The 20,190-nt window shown below is 43.3% G+C and overlaps 1 protein-coding gene across 1 annotated transcript; it reads left to right on the top strand.

The window, feature by feature from the left end:
- Positions 1–1,849: 1,849 nt before the first annotated feature.
- On the top strand, positions 1,850–3,415 carry fdx1b (ferredoxin 1b; the record flags this gene model as incomplete). The annotated part of the gene is made up of 4 exons (XM_080857080.1): positions 1,850–2,016; positions 2,505–2,632; positions 3,058–3,187; positions 3,307–3,415. The coding sequence occupies 4 exons, from the start codon at positions 1,850–1,852 to the stop codon at positions 3,413–3,415; spliced, it is 534 nt and encodes a 177-aa protein (XP_080713206.1).
- Between the last annotated feature and the right edge of the window lie 16,775 nt (positions 3,416–20,190).

Raw genomic sequence — 20,190 nt, forward strand, 5'->3', positions numbered from 1 at the left:
CAATCAAGCAGATCCTAGACTTTAAGATCTGCTAGATTGTTTCAGCCTTATTCCCCATTGTCACAGAGGGAATCTCAAGAGGTTTTTGATTTCCAAGTAAGTGCAAATGTATTTGAATGATACATTCATGTTTGGCCTTGAATTGATCCTTGGGATGTGGGCAGTAGTTTGATCATGGTTTCCTTGCAAACTGAAGTATCTGCTATAGCTGTTCAATAGAATTAGCCTATTGTAACCTCTGCTAGGGCAGACCCAGAAACCAGGGTTGATGGGGGGAGAATGTTATCTTCGGGCATCAAGGAGAGATGGTGGCCTTAGTGGATTGGCTGGTGAAATGAAGGCTTATGCACGGCTAGTGTACTGAACAGGGTTAGTATAAGGTGTAAGAGTTAAGGGAAGCCTGTGGTGGATTGTTTTTAGGAGACACATAGGTTGATACATTTGTTTCTGGGCAGCTTCATTTTACACCATTGGATGTGATTAGATGCTATGAAAGTGAATTAAAAACTGAAGCTTATACTTGAGCTGGAGCTAATACTGGAGCTAGTAGCTGCTAGCTGCTAGCTGCTATTCTCTACATCCTACTTATAACCTATCTATATTCAAGAAAATCCATCAAAGTACATTTCACCCCTATCCTCCAAAGACTCCAATCAAACACTTGTTGACTGAAGTCAAAGGGTGGTCCTGATGTGAGTCACGTTTCCAGAGGAACAGATCCACACATTGTGCACTGTGTGATTGCCAGACAATTGGGTGGAGGAAAGATGGATCACGTCCTTGAGAAGAAACGATTTTTGAGAATATTTTGAGTGAAAGACCAAGAGGATAAACAGCAAACAAATATTTCTTCATAGCCTGTTTTGGTCACATTCACTAAGGGTGCCAATAATTGCGGAGGGCACTGTATATATAAATATATATATATTTTTCAGACTTTGTATTGCATAATGCAACTCCATTTAGCTGTATGATTATATATTTGTCAACCTAGGTATATTATAGGCCTATATTTGCATCTTTAAGTGGAAATGTATTTGATAGAGGACTGATGTGAGTTGTTTGTCACCACATATGGGCTTTAAGTCTCTTATGATCTGTTTGTAAATGTTTAAATGTTACTTTCGACCTGGGCCTCTACTATGACCATAATCTATATCCAATCCATAATAAAATGTCCCCACCATATATTGTAAAGGGCAAATTAAATTATAAATCATGAGAGCTGTGAATGACTATTAATAGCTAAATGAAACCAAATAGATTTTTATCTAATTCATTGTTTGCCTGAACATTCAATGACGTAAGCAAATGCATTGAAAAACAAATACAGACAGAAAGAGAGAAAGAGATTTGTACATAGATGAACAGAGGTCATCTGTGTTTTGGTGGTGTACTGTATGCCTCTCTCGCTCTCTCTCTCTCTTTCTCTCTCTGTCTCTCTGTCTCTTCCTCTCTTTCTATTTGTCTGTAATTGTCTTTCAAAGCGTTTCCCTATGACTTCACTGCATGTTAAGCCAATGAATGAGGAATAGATTGTTTATGCAGTGTGTGTGCACATCTACATACATAGTTTTCTGTTTGTTATCCATCCAAAAGTGAAGGTCAAACACTTTTCAAGGATGTGTGTGTGTGTGTGTGTGTGTGTGTGTGTGTGTGTGTGTGTGTGTGTGTGTGTGTGTGTGTGTGTGTGTGTGTGTGTGTGTGTGTGTGTGTGTGTGTGTGTGTGTGTGTGTGTGTGTACCTTGTCCATGTAAGTTTGTGTCAAGGCTCTGAATTGGTATTTGTCAATGCCAAAGTGTCCTTTAAGGCACATAGCTAAAAACACACATTCACACAACCCTTCAGCATGGCAAAGCATGTGTGTCTGCAATCATTCCACGCCGTTCGGAGTGTTCGCCTGTGGAGTGCATTATCTGGTTTTCAAGCAAGACCTGACAGACCTCAGGTCCAAGTGCTGCAGCGCAGACAGATCAGTAGACAGGCGCAACTCTTCACAGGCTCTCAAAATGACTGGTGAGTTCCTTGGAAACTCTATGTTCTCGATATTAGATTGAGGTTTTTAAAGGATGCGTTTTTAATGACCAAGACATAGCATGGAGACATGGAGTAATAACACAAAACAAGTGGTGTATTCTTCTGCGTAAGGCAGTTATGGTTACAATTATTGTGACTCAGTTATTCTTTGTTAATGTTTGGGCATGGTTTATGAGCGGAACAGCATCTATGTTGTGTTGGAAACAAATTAAGTGTCCAGAATCGAAAACATCCAGAGCTAATGAGCTTCCAGTGATGCGCTGTGCTCTGGCAGAGACCACTGGCGTCACAGCAGCACTCAGCTCAGAGTACCACTGGCTCGCACAATGGGACCCTTGCGTCCGTTGCTAATTATTGGGCTCTAATGGGGGATGAATCAGGCAGAAGAAATGCCAGTGACATTTCCCATATCTCTCCTGTTGTCCTTTCAAACATGTTTTATGCTAATGTTTTCTTTTCTCCCAAAGCTCACCCAACACAAAGATCTTGGTGCACTTTGTCAATCAGGACGGGGTTAAGAACAGTGTGACAGTGTCTGAGGGCGAGACTTTGCTGGATGTGGTCATCAACAAGAACTTAGACATCAGTGGATTTGGTGCGTAATTATCACTCTATATATCTTGGAGGCCAGGCGTTCTTTACATACAGGTGCATGCAGTTAAAAACATTATAACTTACACAAAGCTGGAAATGAACTGCAAATAGATAAGGAAAGTATTACTTAAAATATATGATGTAGTATTATATTAAGATAAAATGCATGTGAAAGCCAATTTAATTAGAGATACCACTTGGCCGGTTTTCAATGTGGGTTATATCGTGTTCAGCTTCCTGCTGTATGTCAATGGAACAACAATTTGCTCAGATCCTCTCCTATAATGTCATGTACCAATACATTTCACTCCCAAACATATAGATGCAGGCAAATGGAGATGTTCTATCCCTCACCAGATCCTCCAGTCTCTGTCCATCTGCTCAGGCTAGCTTGAAAAGTAAAATATGTCCCGTCCCATGTTTCAGGAGCATGTGAAGGCACGCTTGCCTGCTCTACATGTCACTTGGTCTTTGAGGAAAACATATATAACCGTTTGGACCCAGTGGTTGATGAAGAGGTGGATATGCTGGATCTTGCTTATGGCGTTAGCAACACGTAAGCCTCTGAACTATAATTACTACAATTTTTTTTTTTTGTGTGTGTAAATTATGCTGTTGGATTCAGTGCTGTGAAGTGACGACACTCTTTTATTTACTCTGAGTTCTGATTGGTAGATCACGTCTGGGTTGCCAGGTGACAGTGGAAAGCTGGATGGATGGCATGACAGTGTGTGTGCCACAGGAGGTCAAAGACCAAAGGGAACTATCCAAGAGGACCAAATAATAACCACAAGCTCATGCATATACAGTACATGTGTGATAATAAATACACACACATAATTTGTTCGTGGTATTACTGATTTTGAGCTTACAGTTTGAATATATTAAATGTATCTGAATGTCAAAAACGGGGATGTTACTATGTGTGTGCATGGATAGAATGCTAATTCCAATGGAAGTAACACATATACTGCATTGGCTCCACCCTGAACCCTGCTGTACCCAAGCATTATATTCATGATTTCTACCCTACAGTTTCCCTATTAGTATTACGTGTTTCCTGCAAGCAGTGGCGGTTTTAGGCACAGGCCACCCGGGCGGTGGCCCGGGGCGGCACTTTTTCAAGTCACGTGGGGAGCTGCACGACCAAGTAAATAAATAAATAATAATCTGGGCGGTAAGCCAAATATATGTCATTAAACGCTATATTAACTTATTTCAGGGAGGAACAATTACACTGCAAAAATGCTTTTCTAACCTAGTGTTATTACTCTTATATTGAGATGAAAAAATCTAGTTGGTCTTGTTTCTAGCTAAATTGTACTTACCTAGTGCTTTCTTGGTAAGCAAATTTGGCTGCCAGTGCGTTAAGCAAATTTGGCTTGTTAAGATTTCTTAAAATAAGTAATATTTGCTTGAAATAGGCAAAAATAACCTTACCAAGAAAGCACTAGGTAAGTACAATTTAGCTAGAAACAAGACCAACTAGATTTTTTCATCTCAATATAAGAGTAATAACACTAGGTTAGAAAAGCATTTTTGCAGTGTAATTGTTCCTCCCTGAAATAAGTTAATATAGCGTTTAATGACATATATTTAGCATGTAGGCAGTAAGGGCATGTTTATTCCCATTGATTCCCTTAAGTGTGTTATTTAAACTTCTCTGTAAAAGATTTGTGCAATTGTGCAAATTTTATCTTTCATTTATTTTGTTATAATAATATATATATAAATCGTAATTATATATTTATTATTTAAACATTTTTTTATTTTTTTATTTTTAAAAAAACTCTCTCTGTCTCTCTCTCTCTCACACAGTGGCGGTTCTGCATGGAATTACGCCCCGGGCGATATCCCCTCCGAGCGCCCCTCCCCCCCGAAAAAAAAAACGTACTTTTTCCAATTATAACAATATAAGTGAAAGAAAAAATGAAATGTATCAATTGCACAAATCCTTCAATAGAACATTTGAATAACACACTTAAGAGAATTATTGCACACATAATTTACATTAATGTTAGCTAACCAGCCATCTGCAAGTTATGTTGTGCAAGTGCAACGCTTGCTAGTCTAGTGGTGTCAAAAGGAAATCTATGGTCTAACCAGCTAGCTATCGACCTGCTAATTATTAAGATTATACTAGTACTCTGTATGCTTTTCAATTGCACAACTCTTTCAATAGAGCATTTAAATAACACACTTTAGATAAGCAATGCACACATCATGTGCATTAATGTTAGCTAACACCAGCTCTTTGCAAGTTATGTTATGCAAGCACTCAACATGCATTATAGTTAGTTGAGTTACCTAATAGTGGCTAATGGGATTTCGCTAACGCTTGCTAGTCTAGTGGTGTCAAAAGGAAATCTGTGGTCTAACCAGAGCTATCGACCTGCTAATTATTAAGATTATACTAGTACTCTGTATGCTGTTACATTATGTTAGTTGTGGCTAGCGGGATTAGCCTAGTGTCAGATGAATGAACATGTTCATACCCTATGGTCAAATCAGCTAGCTAACGCTAGCTAGCAAACAACTCAGTTGGTGCTCAACATTAGCTGGTTGCCTTACAGTAATAGGAATATTGGTTAAGCTACACTTGAGAAAATAAAACACATTTTTACCTTGTCCACTCGAGCATCCTTCAATAGCTTTATCGATAATGTAATAGACTACTCTGTTAAAGATGTATTACATTTCCCTCGGGATGAATAAAGTATCTATCTGACTATCTATCTATAGTCTGTTCACTATTACCTTCACCAGTTGGATAAATTGATGCAGTTAGTGGTCTCCTTCCACCAATTAACCTTGCCCTTGGTGACCACATAATCGTTCTGTATTACCTATTTTTATAAGCCATTTCACACAATTCAGAAAAACAAAAAGTATAGGGTAACTAATTATAATGTTTATTGGGAGACCCAGAGCTGAACTGCCCGCCGCCCCCTCTCTCTTTCCCCCTTTCACCCAGGATTGCGCTGCACCTTTTTAGCGAGCAGGTGCGCCTGCAGCTGCAGGGGGCGCCAATTTGCCAATTCCTCACGCAGTGATATGATATATAGAAATAGAAAAGCGCTTCGCGGCCCAGATTATTATTACTATTTTTTAAGTGCTCGTGCCGCCCCTCACGTGTCATGAAAAAGTGCCGCCCCGGGCGGCTGCCCGGGTCGCCCGTGCCTAAAACCGCCACTGCTCTCACACACGCACGCACGCACGCACGCACGCATGCACGCACACACGCACGCACACACGCACACACACACACACACACACACACACACACACACACACACACACACACACACACTCACACAAAATCAGGTATATCTGCCACAGCATCATGAACAGATTATGTGTGGGAGTATGAAAGGATTTACTGTGACATTGTGATTTGCCATTGTTGGTATTCCAATATAGGTTATTTGTGACCTAATTTCAACCTAATTGACCTAATTTCAACCTCATTTCAATCTCATCTCAAAGTCTGACAAAAATGGCCCTAACCAGTCAGTGGCTTGTTGGGGAAATCAGGAGTAGTTGTGCATACAAAGGAAGATGAAAGTAAAAACTAGTAATAAAGGCAAAACACCTAATTTTGCTTAATAAATAAATAAACACATTGGACATTTTTAATAATACAATGTTATTTTAAATAGTACAATGTTTATCTTGTTTTCAGTAATCAAATCTTGAATTACAACCAGAAAGATTTTGTAAGCTGGATGTGAGCCCCCTGAAGTCATTGGGCCTCAAGTTGCGTAGAAACCATCCTAGAAACCAAGACATTTTCTGAAATGAGCGTAAGTGAGATCCACAGAAAATGGACGTACACACAAAAAAACACGTGTATACGCCAATCCTTCGTTTATAAATCACAAATGGTCGTGGAATTGTGCGCAACTGAATCTCCGCCCTCACAACACCCCTATTTAATCTAATTAGCATATTATCAATGCACAAACAGAGCGCATCCTCAATGCACAAACTCTCTGTGACAATGGCAAGCAAGAAAGAAACATGTAAACAGAAGAATTATAGTAGTATTTGACATGTAGTAGACACGTCTCCGAAGCACCAGCGGCCGCACCTGCGGCACGAGCAGCACCAGAAGTGGCATCTAAGTCGGCAGAACCATGGCTCCACTACCGACCGCGCACTGGCATGTGCTGTATTGGAAATCCTATAAATTGCGGAGATAGAGGGGTAAGTACCGCAAAGAACATCGGGCAAAATTCTGCTTAATGATGAAGGGGATTGCTCGACTGGTCTCCAATTTCTCGTTGAAACGTTCCTGTAGCCAGGAACCCAAGAACAGACAAAACCTGACCCCAGGGCCGTCGTAAAGGGGGGAAAGGTGAGGACGATTCTAAGGGCCCACAGCCCAGGGGGGGCCCACAAAAACCCCAGTAGCCTATTATGTAAGCTTCCCTTTCCATGACTAAATTATTATGTATAGACATATCTTATGTTCATAATAATGCATCAGAGTTAAAACAAAGCGAAAAAATCAAGCAAAATTTTAAAAAATATATTATTTTTCCCGAGCAATAGCCCTCTTTTTTTTAAATATGGTTTGGTCCATATGCACATTAACACTCGCGCACGTGAAAGAGAAACTGTCATCCTGAGAGTTAAAAATGATATTAAACGAAGGGAAATCTACTGTATTGAGATATTTCTGCTTAATAGACGATGCAGATTCTAATTAGGCTGTTGGATATGTCCAATGTCAGAAGTGTGAAGTTTTAATGAGATATGATTGATGCAACTCTCGATGGTTGGATGATAGTTTCATAACGAACGTCGGCGTGCGCCAATATCTGGTAAGAGACTTGTCTGTTTTGCTTCCGTTGGTGTATCATAAAACGTGAGTTTTATTAAAGCATAGCTTGTGTAATGTGTAGCTATTTCATTCTATTTGTTAACCTTTCCTGCTGTCTGTCTGACCGTAGTTGGGGATTGCACGGGAGTAAAATGCTCCATGGCCGAAGTAGATTACATGTTTTTAACTGCGGGGTTAATTCCCTTTCCTTTACCCTCCTTCCCCTTACAGACAGCAGGACAAGTTACAAAACGGAATGAAATAGCTACACATTACACACGCTATGCTTTAATTAAACTCACGTTACTCACATACTGGTTAACACTTTTACAGCACATAAATGTTTGTCGCTGCATCTAAACTATGCGTCACCGTTCTCCCTCCCTGTACGTGCTCGTCTTAAAGGAGCCGCACCATTTTACTAAACGTTCCTGCAAGGTAAATCATTTAATTTAAATATGCTTATTGGCCTTATTGTGCACCATTGTGCGTTTAACAGCGCTTTTTTGTGTGAAAGAGCATTTAACTGTTGATGCCCTAGTTTAATAAAGCCAGGCTATTCATAAACAACGTAGGGCCTACGTAAATCTGGCATTAGAAGCTACTATGAACAGTTGAGAAATTGATTCCGTCGGGCTTGGTTCGGATTCGAAAAAAACATATTTGAATGGCTGTCGGACTCAGTCCGGGCTCGGTTACTATTCTGCCGGACCGGGCCGGGTTCGGACAGAAAAATTCGGCTATGGTAGCTTATTGACATGAGTCTTAAGCAGGGACATAATAATACCCAGGCAGTGACTCTTTGTTGAGTGGTTAATTGAAAAAAAAAAATGAATGGGGTGCATTGCGTCAGGCACTGCCAAGAACATAGAGGAACAGACAAATTAAGAACAAATTATAATACTTATACTGTAGTCTAAGAAAAAAAATTGGCGATGACAAGTTGGGGGGGGGGGCCCCACAACAATATTCTTTCAGGGGGCCCAGAATTCCTAGCAACGGCCCTGCCTGACCCTGAAAGATTATGGCCAGGTTACATCTGGTGCGTCTCTGGAGATGAGGGCCCATTTGGGCACAAAGCTCTAACAGAGCCGCTCTACAAGCGGCACCTGTTTATCAGCATCAGCTGTATTATACATCATCCTGTGTCAAAAAGTGTGCGCGATCATGAAAGACCCTTTCTTTCCGCGGTTGGCAATATCATCTAGCAACGCTAATGCAGCCATATATCCTACTGAAAATAAAGCCTAACAGACTTTTAATAGGCTATATATAGAGCGAAATGTTTTACACGTGTTTGGACTGATGCTATTTAAATTATTCAAATAGTTTAATTGATTTTATTGAGCGAAACATTAATTTGGCCTTTCACAGTGATGGTGACGACTATGATGATGAAACTGCGTGTCGGCGCTCAGAGAGTTCAGAATTCCTGCAGTACTCCAGTATTGCCACAAGGAAATGTACTTACGCGAACTAGAACCAGTCATAGGGCCTCATTTATAAAACGTTGCGTAGAAACCATCCTACATTTTGTCTAAGACATTTCCTGAAATGAGCGTAAGTGAGATCCACAGTAAACAGACGTACACACAAAAAACACGTGTACGCCAATCCTTCGGTTATAAATCACAAATGGTCGTGAAATTGTGCGCAACTGAATCTCCGCCCTCAAAACGCCCCTATTTAATCTAATCAGCATATTATCAATGCACAAACAGAGCGCATCCTCAATGCACAAACTCTCTGTGACAGTGGCAAACAAGAAAGAAACATGTAAACAGAAGAATTAAAGTGAGGCTGACATCGACGTTCTGCTGATGGAACAGCAGATGCGGGCCAAAACATCGTTAGAAAAGCCTGTCTGGTGGCGTAATGGCAAAAGCAAAGTATTTGACATGTAGAAGGCACGTCTCCGAAGCACCAGCGGCCGCAACTGTCGCACTGCTGCTCCAGCATCGGAGTCTCGCTGGCCATCGCCACCTTCCCTTAGGCATGCCTTTGCTGTGCTCCACTACCAACCGCGCACGGGCATGTGCTGTATTAAAGTGGTCTTCCTAGGCTGTTTGAGTGTGCGCAATCTGGATGAAAATACAACCCTGTTTTACGCAGGAAATCCTCTTACACATTTTGCTTTTCCTGGGCACTGTATGGAAATCTAATACATTACGGGCATATAAAGTGATAATACTGCGAAGAACATCGGGCAAAATTCTGCTAAATGAATTCCAATTTCTCTTCGGAACGTTCCTGTAGCCAGGAATCCAAGAACAGACAAAACCTGAACGTGTATGGCCTGTTTGCATCTGGTGCGCCTCTGTAGACGAGAGGCTATTTGGGCACAACGCTCTCGACAAGCTGTAGGCCTACCTGCTTATCAGCCATACATCATCCTGTGTCAAAAAGTGTGCGCGATCACGAAAAAAACCTTTCTCTCCTTATTGCGCAGTTGGCAATATCCTCTAACAACGCCAATGCAGCTATATCTCCTAATGAAAACTAAGCCACTATTAGACTTTCTATAGGCTATAGATTGAGCGAAATGTTTTACACTTGTGAAATAAAAACGGAATACCTATTAGACGTGAATCTCATTCATGTGTGAATTGTTCTAATAGTTTAATTGATTTTATTGAGCGAAACATTCGCCCTAATGGTGACGGTGGTGCACGATGATGATAATGAAACTGCGTGTCGGCGCTTTGAGTTCTAAATTCCTGCAGTACTCCAGTATTGCCACAAGGAAATGTACTTACACGACCTAAAACCAGACGTAGAGATACGTCCTTTTCTACGTCTAAGACGGTTTTTATAAATCTGTACTTAGACGTGGATTTGATCGCACGCACAGTCTAAGATCAATTCTGTGCGTAAGTACGTTTTATAAATGAGGCCCATAGAGATACGTCCTTTTCTACGTCTAAGACGTTTTTTATAAATCTGTACTTTGACGTGGATTTGATCGTACGCGCAGTCTAAGATCAATTATGTGCGTAAGTACGTTTTATAAATGAGGCCCAAAGAGAATTTCGTTTTTCAAACTAGATAGCTGGTTACCTTAGTTACCAGTACATTGTTGGTTTGTGATTTCCACCTCACTCGCAGCAGGCAACCATAGTAGCTTTAAAGGCTAGACAGCTATTTATCAGAGTTTGCAAGATAACTTAGAGACAGTACCCCCCCCCCCCTCCACCCCCCACCTATGATTATGATGACCATTCACATTTGAGATGTGACTCTGCATGACACATATTTTAACTTTGCACCAATGAGGAAGGTGAAGTGTGTTATCCTGAAATGTTTTTTCCTGAATCTTTTTTGACCAGGAAGTTTATCACTTAGCAGGCCCTCCAGGATTTTGCGATCTTGCAGTTGCAATGAGCTTCTCTTACTGTAATACCCCCCCCCCCCCCCCCCCCCCCCAAAAAAAAAATAAACCCCAGAAAAACAATAATCACAACAAACCCTTGCAAGATCACATAATTTTGTGATACATAAATAAATAACACCATGCACAGATAAATGTCACGCGATTCACAAATGTATTTCCTATTCACAAATAAATGTCACGTAATTCACACATGTAAATGCTGTTACATTTATTGATAGACTAAAGTAGGTGCATTTACAGTCCACTCCTCATTTGTGAACATCCCTACATTCATGTGGATTTTTGACCCTGCTGTGGCTTGATTCACAAATGCATTTCTTTCATGCATTTCTTTCTCTGCAGCATATCTTACACTTTCAGCCAATCACATAATCTAAATTCAAGGGTATGATTGAATGTGACCACACTGCGTTACATCTTTGCGGTGCAATACAACTGCTTACACAAAGATTAATTTGTGTTTCAATGGCGTCTGGTAGCTGCTCACCAAGTGGGAATATATATATTTTTTGCACTTGTCATACCTGATTGAACATACTTGAACCATGAAGAAAGGCCAATTATCTGACCTGTCGTATCAAGCAGGTTGCTTCCCTAAACCGCTGGGTAGCCATTGGACTAACCTAGCAAAATCGACTGCCAATTTAAAGCAGCAATACAGAGTTCTGTTCCAAAACTAGTACGCTTACTACCTAAAAGGCATGCAAAAACCTTGCAACCACCACCAACAGCCCAGCTGACACTAATAGAAGCTTAACAACACACTAACTGCGGTGTTTTGACAGTATAGCTACCAATGTCATGTGAAAGCTTTTCATCCTTTTTTGCAGCTCGGTACACAGAACAACATAGGGCATATCCTGGATAGCTAGTGGGGTGGACACAGGAGTTTATCTGTCCTTTACATGATCATATGCTATCAAAATGAATTTGAGGATGGTACCAAAACTAGTTGCCTATAAAACCATAGCTCAATTGTTGCATAGTGTTACTTTAATCCAGCCACTAGGTAATTCCCAGCAAACAAAATAACGTCCCCTTGACTAATGGTCCTCTCCAAACGTTCCCTAAACGTAAATGTGTATGGTTCCCTTGACATTCTGCAGGACAGTCTGAACTCTCCCTAAAAGTCTGATTTACGGCTCATTGCGAACCTTACATAAGGATCAAACGTAGACTTGCTACGAACATCAACAACGTCCTGGTAACGTCCGCTAGCGAAAGTTGTTGCGGGGACCAATTGGGGACGTTGCAAATGTCCTGTTAACGTCCGGGCGACGTCCCCTGTTTGCTGGGTTAGGACCAACCCATCGCAACCTAGCTCATCCAACAACGACCCCATGACACCCATGACTGCCCAGAGCCCTTTGAGGTGCAGCGAGTGAGTCAGAGGGGGAGGTCCGTCGTGGCAGCGGCGGGTGAGAGGTAGCCCGCCACTGCGTCTTCTACCGGAGGGAAGGAGAGGTAGTCGCTCTCCTTAGCCTGGTCGAGGTGGAGGTAGGCAGCAAAGCCGGGGACTGGGGCACGCCCTGAGTAAGGTTGGCCCATGTTGCTGTGAGCTCCCTTTGCACCTCTGCGAAGAAGGGGATGGGACTGAGAGCTGTGGCGGGGGGCCCGCCATATAACTCTCCGTCTGGCAGAGAGGACTGCATGACAGGAGGGGAGGGTGGGGGAGAAGGAGGTGGCTCGCAGCCCTCAGTGCCACCTCGTGCAGCTGTTGGACCAAGGTCCAGGATGTAATGGCGGCTGTTCGCCCATGTCCATCTCCTCACCGTCTGAAGAGTGCTCGTCGGAGTCGAGCAGGCTCTCTGTCTCCAGCCTGAAGTCCAGTTCGAGAGCAGGCATGCCCTCGAAGCTGGATGGCAGCTCCACCGCCTCGTGGTCTGTGGTTGCCAGTAGGGCGAGGGAAGAAGTGGGGGAGGGGGAAGGGTTAGCGGGTGTGGCTATAGCTGGAGCGCCACTGCCGGACACCACGCTGCCTGTTGAGGGAGCACGCTGCCCGACTGGGGGAACCTCCACCTCACGCAAAAATAACTACACCCATCTGCTGGGTATAAGAGTAAGCTAGCGCAGTAATCTCTGTATGGACATCATAGCAGAGGCAATGAAGAAACCGAGGAAGATGTTGTCAGAGGAAGCGAGGAAGGTAAAAAGAGAGAATACACAAGCAAGAGACTACACATGAGTATGTGCTCTGACTGCAATACCATCAAGCCTGGCTGTTTCGTGTTATGCCCAGATTGCAGGTTTGGTATCCTGTAGACCTGGGTTGAAGGCGGGGTGGGGTGACTGCTCTCTCCCTTTGCTACAAATGGTGTCAGAAGTGGGATGGCTTGGTTGATCCCATAACCTTTTAATGATTGTTACAGTCTGACTGAATGTAGATATCTGTCACGATCTGCTCCGGATCAGCTTGCCTGTCTGCCTGCCTGCCTGCCTACCTGCTTGCCTGTTTTTCTGTTTCTGTCTTTTGCTGCCTGCCTTGCCTCATTGAGATCCCCATGTGTCTGTATCTTCTGAGCTTTGCTGTTTTTTCGGTTTGATCTCCTACCACTGCCTCTGTTTTTGTTTATAGATATTCATTCTGCTGAAAGGTTTATTAAAATACCCTTTTGAAGAGACTTTGTTGCCTTTGTCTGCTTTTGGTTCCAAACCGGTTTTACTCGGCCTCTGCGGCTGTCTTTATAATCTTCCGGAACCATTCGACTCAGGGACACACTCATCACAGAGACCCACTTAAAGTTATTAAGAAAAAGAAACTGCGAGGGCGGGGCGAGGATGATTTCGAGGGTGCGGACCTGGGTGGAGGGGGTGAGCGGGGATGGAGCCATCAATGGTGAGAAAGAAGTTCTGGGCTGAGCGAGTGGGGGAGTTTGGGCCGATGATGAGTATTTCTGATTTATTGCACTTGAGTTTGAGGAAGTTCTGTTGCATCCTTGATTGTATTACAGTGAGGCAGGTGGTGATAGTGGAGTGGGTGACTGAGGTGATGGTCTTGAAGGAGAGGTAGAGAGTTGGGTGTTGTCAGCATAGCAGTGAAAATAGAAACCATGTCGTCGAGGTACGAGTACACTTAAATATTTTATTTAAAGACAGTGAAGAAAATGTTCAAACCTGAGAAAATTACTATTATAATTCAGTGACAGCAGCTTTAATGGCGAGACAAAAGGGATACTCAGAATGGCTGGACATATGATGTCAATGCTATGAATTATAGAGGAGAAAAGCTTTACTCATTGTTCAACATGATCAGGCATTCAAAGAGAGTAAATAACATATATTCTATAGCATTTCTCCAAACATACATTTCATTCAGACTGAGCGACAATCTATGGAGAACCGAGCCATTGCAATCTGGGTGGATGTCCATGACAGCCTCTTAGCACATTCAAACGTAATGAAGGACCTGTCATGAGCCGTCCACGTCCAAACGAGAGCTTTTGATGGCTTCTGTGAACTGTAATCATAGATGCTAAATGCATACAATGTACATTCAGCTCTTTCTTGCTTAGCTTGTAATGGGAAACTGAAAGAGAATATTTAAAACCTCAGGGACACTGTTGAACTGTGCCCAGTGCTCTTTAGAGCAACAATGTATATCTGAGTGTCGCACAATGATGATTAGCTTAGCTACTCAGGGGGGGAAAAAATTGAACCAGGCACTCCGAGCAACCACTGGGGCTGATTATAAGAAGAAGAAAAAACTGCTGTCATTGATCAATTGTCGGCAATTACGCCGACTGTTGTATTGATTTCTTCTGACAAAAAAATTAATGGGCTGACCATCAACAAGTGCTCTGACTGATATTTTAAAAGAACCCTCTCCCAACCTATGGTTTTGCTGAAGATGGAAAAAAAGGAAAAACATTTAAAACATAACTGCTTAACCAGTGAAGAAAAAAACATTTATTGTGACTGGAACAAACGGTGGGGCAAAAAAAACTACATATAAAATGTTCAGAACACTTTCACCCATTTGTATGTTATACTTTTTTAAACATTTTATTCACAACGTTCATAAATAAAAACATCTTCTTCTCAGGAGAGTGTGTGGCAAAGAAAGGTAGATTGGTGGAAGAGCTTTGTACTACTTTAGCAAACAGTAACCCACTAAGAAATATAAGCTGTTTGCAGACACTCCTGGCAAATCCTGGCTAATTGCTGAAAGTGCAGGCTTTCTATTAAAATGTACATAGCCTTGTATTGTATTGGAAGTCATTTTAACACAAATCATCATTCAAAACATAATCATCCGAAAGAATGAAAAACTCCTACGACAATCTTATCTGCTATCATTGTTTCTAAACAGTGGAGATTCCTACCATTTTACATTTACATTTACATTTAGTTATTAAGTAGACGCTTTTGTCCAAAGCGACGAACAAGGGAGAGACCACAAGCTAAAAAGTAAGTTGCGATTCATTTTTGTTTAGTAAATGTATTATTTGTATGGAGTATTTGTCACCTCATATGACAAAGTGCCTCAAACTGTTCTAAAGTCTCCAGGTTATTTCAATAGTCTTAAAGTTATTAATACCCACAATACCAAACCAATTGAACTACAAAGGGCCGGTCATTTGTGGCATTTTATTAATGCAATACCTATGTACAGCAGAGATACCTAGAGATACCTACACATGAACAGCAACCTAGGGAATTCATCTTTGTGACATTCTGTAATAACATTTTTTCCAATCTATTGAAGCAATGTGGAGGAAATGGCTGCAAGTCCCTGTTCTTCTAATAAAAGTTTATTCTTATAGTCAGATGGCCACATATGTTATGGTCACCCTTTAGTCAGTTTCTCATTCAGTTCATCACCCTATCAACCACAGCTTCACCCAATTACTTATCAGCTCTTATTTCAAAATTCCATTTAATTGTTCATTGTGTATTGCTTGTTCAGTTAGGCCCAGTTCTTTCATATTCATTCCTACTTTAAGTCCTCCTGGTAGCATTTGGAGTAGTTAAAATGAAATGGATAAAAAACTGTGAGTGACCAATGAGACTCTAAAAGAAGTGATCTCAGCTTGTGGACATAAACAGATGTGACCGTATGCCGCTTAAGTAGGAGCCATTGTCAGAGACAACGGATAATCCTGCAGGCTTTTTTCTGACCTACCCTATGTTTCTCATTGGTTCTACATAAAAAGTCTGCTAACAGCGTAACAATAGCGCCCAAGGACAGTGTATCCCTGGGCACTGTATTTCCCTGCATGGTCTGCAATGTAGCAGGCTAACGCCTCTCCAGCTGTCCTTGATTAAATGGCAATGTAACACAAAGCCCTACAAGGACACCACAGAACCTAGATCAGAGCAAAAATATAGAGAAAACACCATGGACCAAACTGGACCACTACCATCCTTATTGTGCAAAACTGTCAAGGATAATCATATTAATACATTGAATCAAAAAGTAACCGATTGCATTCAATTCTACCGGCAAAAAATCAACAGCAGGAATCTTATCCCCCCCATACCACTATCTCTCAGGGGATGCTAGAGGCTAAAAGGTTTGTTTGAGCCCATGCCTACTGACAAGTAACTGATGTAGGAGTAGATGAGAACACATTGTAAAATGGTTGAGGCAAAACCTGATATTCGTACATCAATATTCGTGTGCTTGAGAGAGCAGGCGATTATGTAATAAAATGTAAATAACGGAGAGTCCGCTGTTTAGTGTGTAGGAATTCAACGGCATACCCCTCATTTAAAAGGTCACTCGTATTGTAAAGGTTCTCCTGTTGTTAGGGAATTTTCATCGCATTTTATTGGACAAACTGTAAAAAATAAAACCACAAAATGTATGTCATCTATGACCTTCTAAATACATCCAAAACAGTCATAATTGCATGTTCCAATTCTGTAACGTGACAGTGGCTAGATGAAAGATTCCTCTCTATCTGAAGAGCCTGGACAGCCCTTAGATGGGGAGCAATGGGTGTCCCTACTCTGCCATTGCAATCTGTTAATAACAAGCTCCTTCTCTACAGCCGCAGACTGGGCATTAGTGTTGGGACTGCCTCTGTCTCCGTGGCTAAAGTACTCTCGGACAGTGTTCCGCACAACATTGGGCAGCTTGATGCGGATGGTGTGGCGGATGCCTGCCGCGGCTCTAGTTTTTGGCTTGGGCGAGCTCTGAGAGACGGAGTTCGGAGGGTCTGTGTGCACGGGAAAGGCACTGACACTCCCACTCTCAGTTACATCCTGGCTGGCACCATTCGATGATGTCATTGTACCCTGGGCACAGTTGGCAGTCGTAGGTCCGTGCCGGGCGTTTGATAGGTTGATGCCCCCCGACAGTGTGATTCTGGTGTGCGTGGGACCGGCGTGTGCCGAGCCAATGCCGTCAGCAGTGCTGGGGGTGTTCACCGCTCGTGTGGAGACTGAGCGGAGCACCAGTGGAGCACTCTGGCCGTAAAACACGGACTGCGGAATATGCACTTGCACTGTGTGGCTCTGGGGATTGGCGGATGACACTGTGATCGGATCTGTTGCCAGGTGGTCCACAGCTTCTTTTACAGTCACAGTTCCGGAGGAGGCATAGATTGTAATTTTAGTCCTCTGCACATTTTCCACCTCGAGCACGTTGGAGCACGCAGGTGGCGCCATGGAAACAGAGCTGCTCAGCTTGATGTGTGTGACCTCACGTGGACCCCTGGACCTGTCACTCTTCCACTGCACCTGCTCTCTGTCCCCCTCTGGATGGCTCGCAGTGCAGACAGTCATTCTCACATCAGACAGGCCTGTCCAATGGGAGCTGCTCCTCTCGGCCGAGGCCTCCACCTCTTCTTCATCTGCGGCTCCATTCCCTCTCCCTTGCTCGCTCAATCCCTTGGCTTCCTCTGCCTCCTCGTCTTCCTCCTCCTGTTCCTCTTCCTCACCCTCACCATCCTCTTCCTCGTGAGGGAAGGTCATGCTCCAGTCTGGCGGGAACTTTCTGGGCACATCTGGCGTTAGAGGCCTAAGCCTGGCGGTGGCACCGAAGAGGAAAGGGCGGGTCACGGTGTCATTGGGGCTGGACAGTGGCTCAGACGTTGTGAGTGACAGGGCACTGTCCAGTGAGCTGAGGGAAGAGGTCGCCGTGGAGGACAGGCTAGAGAGGCTGGGCAGTTGGCCGGCTGTGTGCCGGAAGCGTGGGGCGATCTGAGGGGACCTCCACAGGGCATAGCGCCCCTTCCCTGTCCCCGCCTTACAGTCCCCCCACCGCGATTTGTGTTTGCCCTGGAGGCGACATGCCTGCATACCGGGGCTCTGCGATTGGTCAGAAGAGCTGTCAATCACGGCGGCGTCGCAGCTTGATTGGCGGGCAACAGGACTGTGGGGTGGCACGGGGCAGACGGTGGGCTCGGAGGCACAGCGGTCCCGGGATGAGTACAGATGGCTTAGCCGAGTGGGGAGGGAGCAGACAGAAACACTGGAGCCAGACTGAGTAACAAACCCGCCATCCTCTCGGAGGGTGAGCATGGCCAGAGGCAGGTGGCACAGGTCAGGGGGCAGTAGAGAGGTGGGGATGGATACCCTTTCTGCCTCGTCTGCTGAGAAGCAATGGGAGGTCATTATTAGCATCCCAAAACACACCTGTACACACAAGCGCAAACACACCTACACACACACAGACACTTACACAGTAAACACACGCACACCCACAAGCTCAACGTCATAGACCACCCTTGACTCATGCACCATGCAACTAAAATGCGAGTGTAGAGATTTTGTTGTGTTTTTGTTTCTCTCACTCACAGAGGAGCACACTGTGTTCAGAACCATTAAGAAACTAGTGGATCTTCTCACCATAGGCCACGTTCTCATCTCTCCCATTCCTCAACTGACTCAGAAGTCCTCCTTCATCCTCACCAAAAATGGAGGGAGTGTTCTCAATGAGCAGCTGAATGAGCTCAGCAACCTGATGGATGAGTGGAGGAGAGAGTGAGAGAGAAAGAGAGAGGGGGACTGGCAGATGAGCAAGAGAAATTGGACAGCAAATACAGTGTTTGCACTCAAGCTAAGCAAACAATGCATTGTCTCCCTGTGAATTAAACAACACATAAATCCCCCTTATTGAAAACCCTGAGATGTTATAACAACTAAGTAACTAACAACTTTGGCTACGCAGGTACACATGGCATGTTGATGAATTGTTTCTTCTGTTTCTAAGTGTTGTTGACAACCGGCCCTGTTTGTGTACATGGTGCACTGCAGTTGCCAACGGCATTGGAAACTTTTCTCCCCCGCTATCCATTCGAGCTCCTGCACCCGCCAGTACCCCCCCCCCCCCCCCCCCCCCCTCCCGACCAGTGGCCAGTCTTCTAACACAGCAGAGCATTCAAGACTTTTTGTCATCCCCAGGATCGCGTCTCCCCTTTTTTGTAAAGGCAGAAACAAAAGAGTACCACCAAGGCTGACAACTATTTTTTAAGTTGATGCTTTTTTGAGATGATCCTGCTTTCAATTGATTGAGAGCTTAGCCTAGAGTTGGCGAGGAACAGGAAGAAATAGAGCCCTCGGATTGGACACTGTGGCCATGGCTGTGACCAGCTGTGAAACCCAAGCCTTTTTTAAGATTCAAAAATAAAATATGAAGCTTAATACAACTGAATGAAAAATCAACCGAGTGTCTGCATGAAGGCTATCACTTCAATTTAGTGTATGATTACTATATTCCTATAACTTTAATTATATTTAGTGTCTGTTGCGTGGCAGAGTGGAGAGGGCGTGAGTGTGTAGCCCCATCGCTCCCAATACATGTAGGCAGCAGGTAACCTGGTATAACCACACCCAAATTCACCTTGTGAATAAAAAAAAAAGTCACGCTTTACTGGAGATTGTTTACAGTCTTTGAATCATAATGGGTATAGAAACCACTGGACCAGCCTTTAACCAATCAGCATTGACCACCATGGGAATGCTATACCTCCACCTCCTGCTATACACCACTAACGGTGCAAGAAGATGTATTAGCCTATTCCCAAACCCTGTTGGCGGTACATTCCAATGTCTTTGCCCTTGACATATACAGTTACATATTCTTCTTGCTTCAGCTTCAATTCTACAATGTTTTCTAGCGTTGCTACAACTGTTTGTATCACTCCGTCTAGCTCTAAGACTGACGCCATTGTTGTAACTGCATTTCAAAAGCTTCACTTTAACGTCATCACACTAAGCCACCCCCTCTGGTCAATGATTAGAGGCCACTCAGAGATGCCTAGCAACCCATCTTGCAACGAGGTTTCCGGACTGTAATCCCAGCGAAAACTGAGCTGTGAGCAATAGACAGGTGGAGCCAAATTGCACCTCTGTATCAAACATGTGTTTCTTCAAAAATAACTGCTTTGTGTGACTT

Source organism: Sprattus sprattus, assembly GCF_963457725.1.
Source record: "Sprattus sprattus genome assembly, chromosome: 1".
Taxonomy (NCBI): domain Eukaryota; kingdom Metazoa; phylum Chordata; class Actinopteri; order Clupeiformes; family Clupeidae; genus Sprattus; species Sprattus sprattus.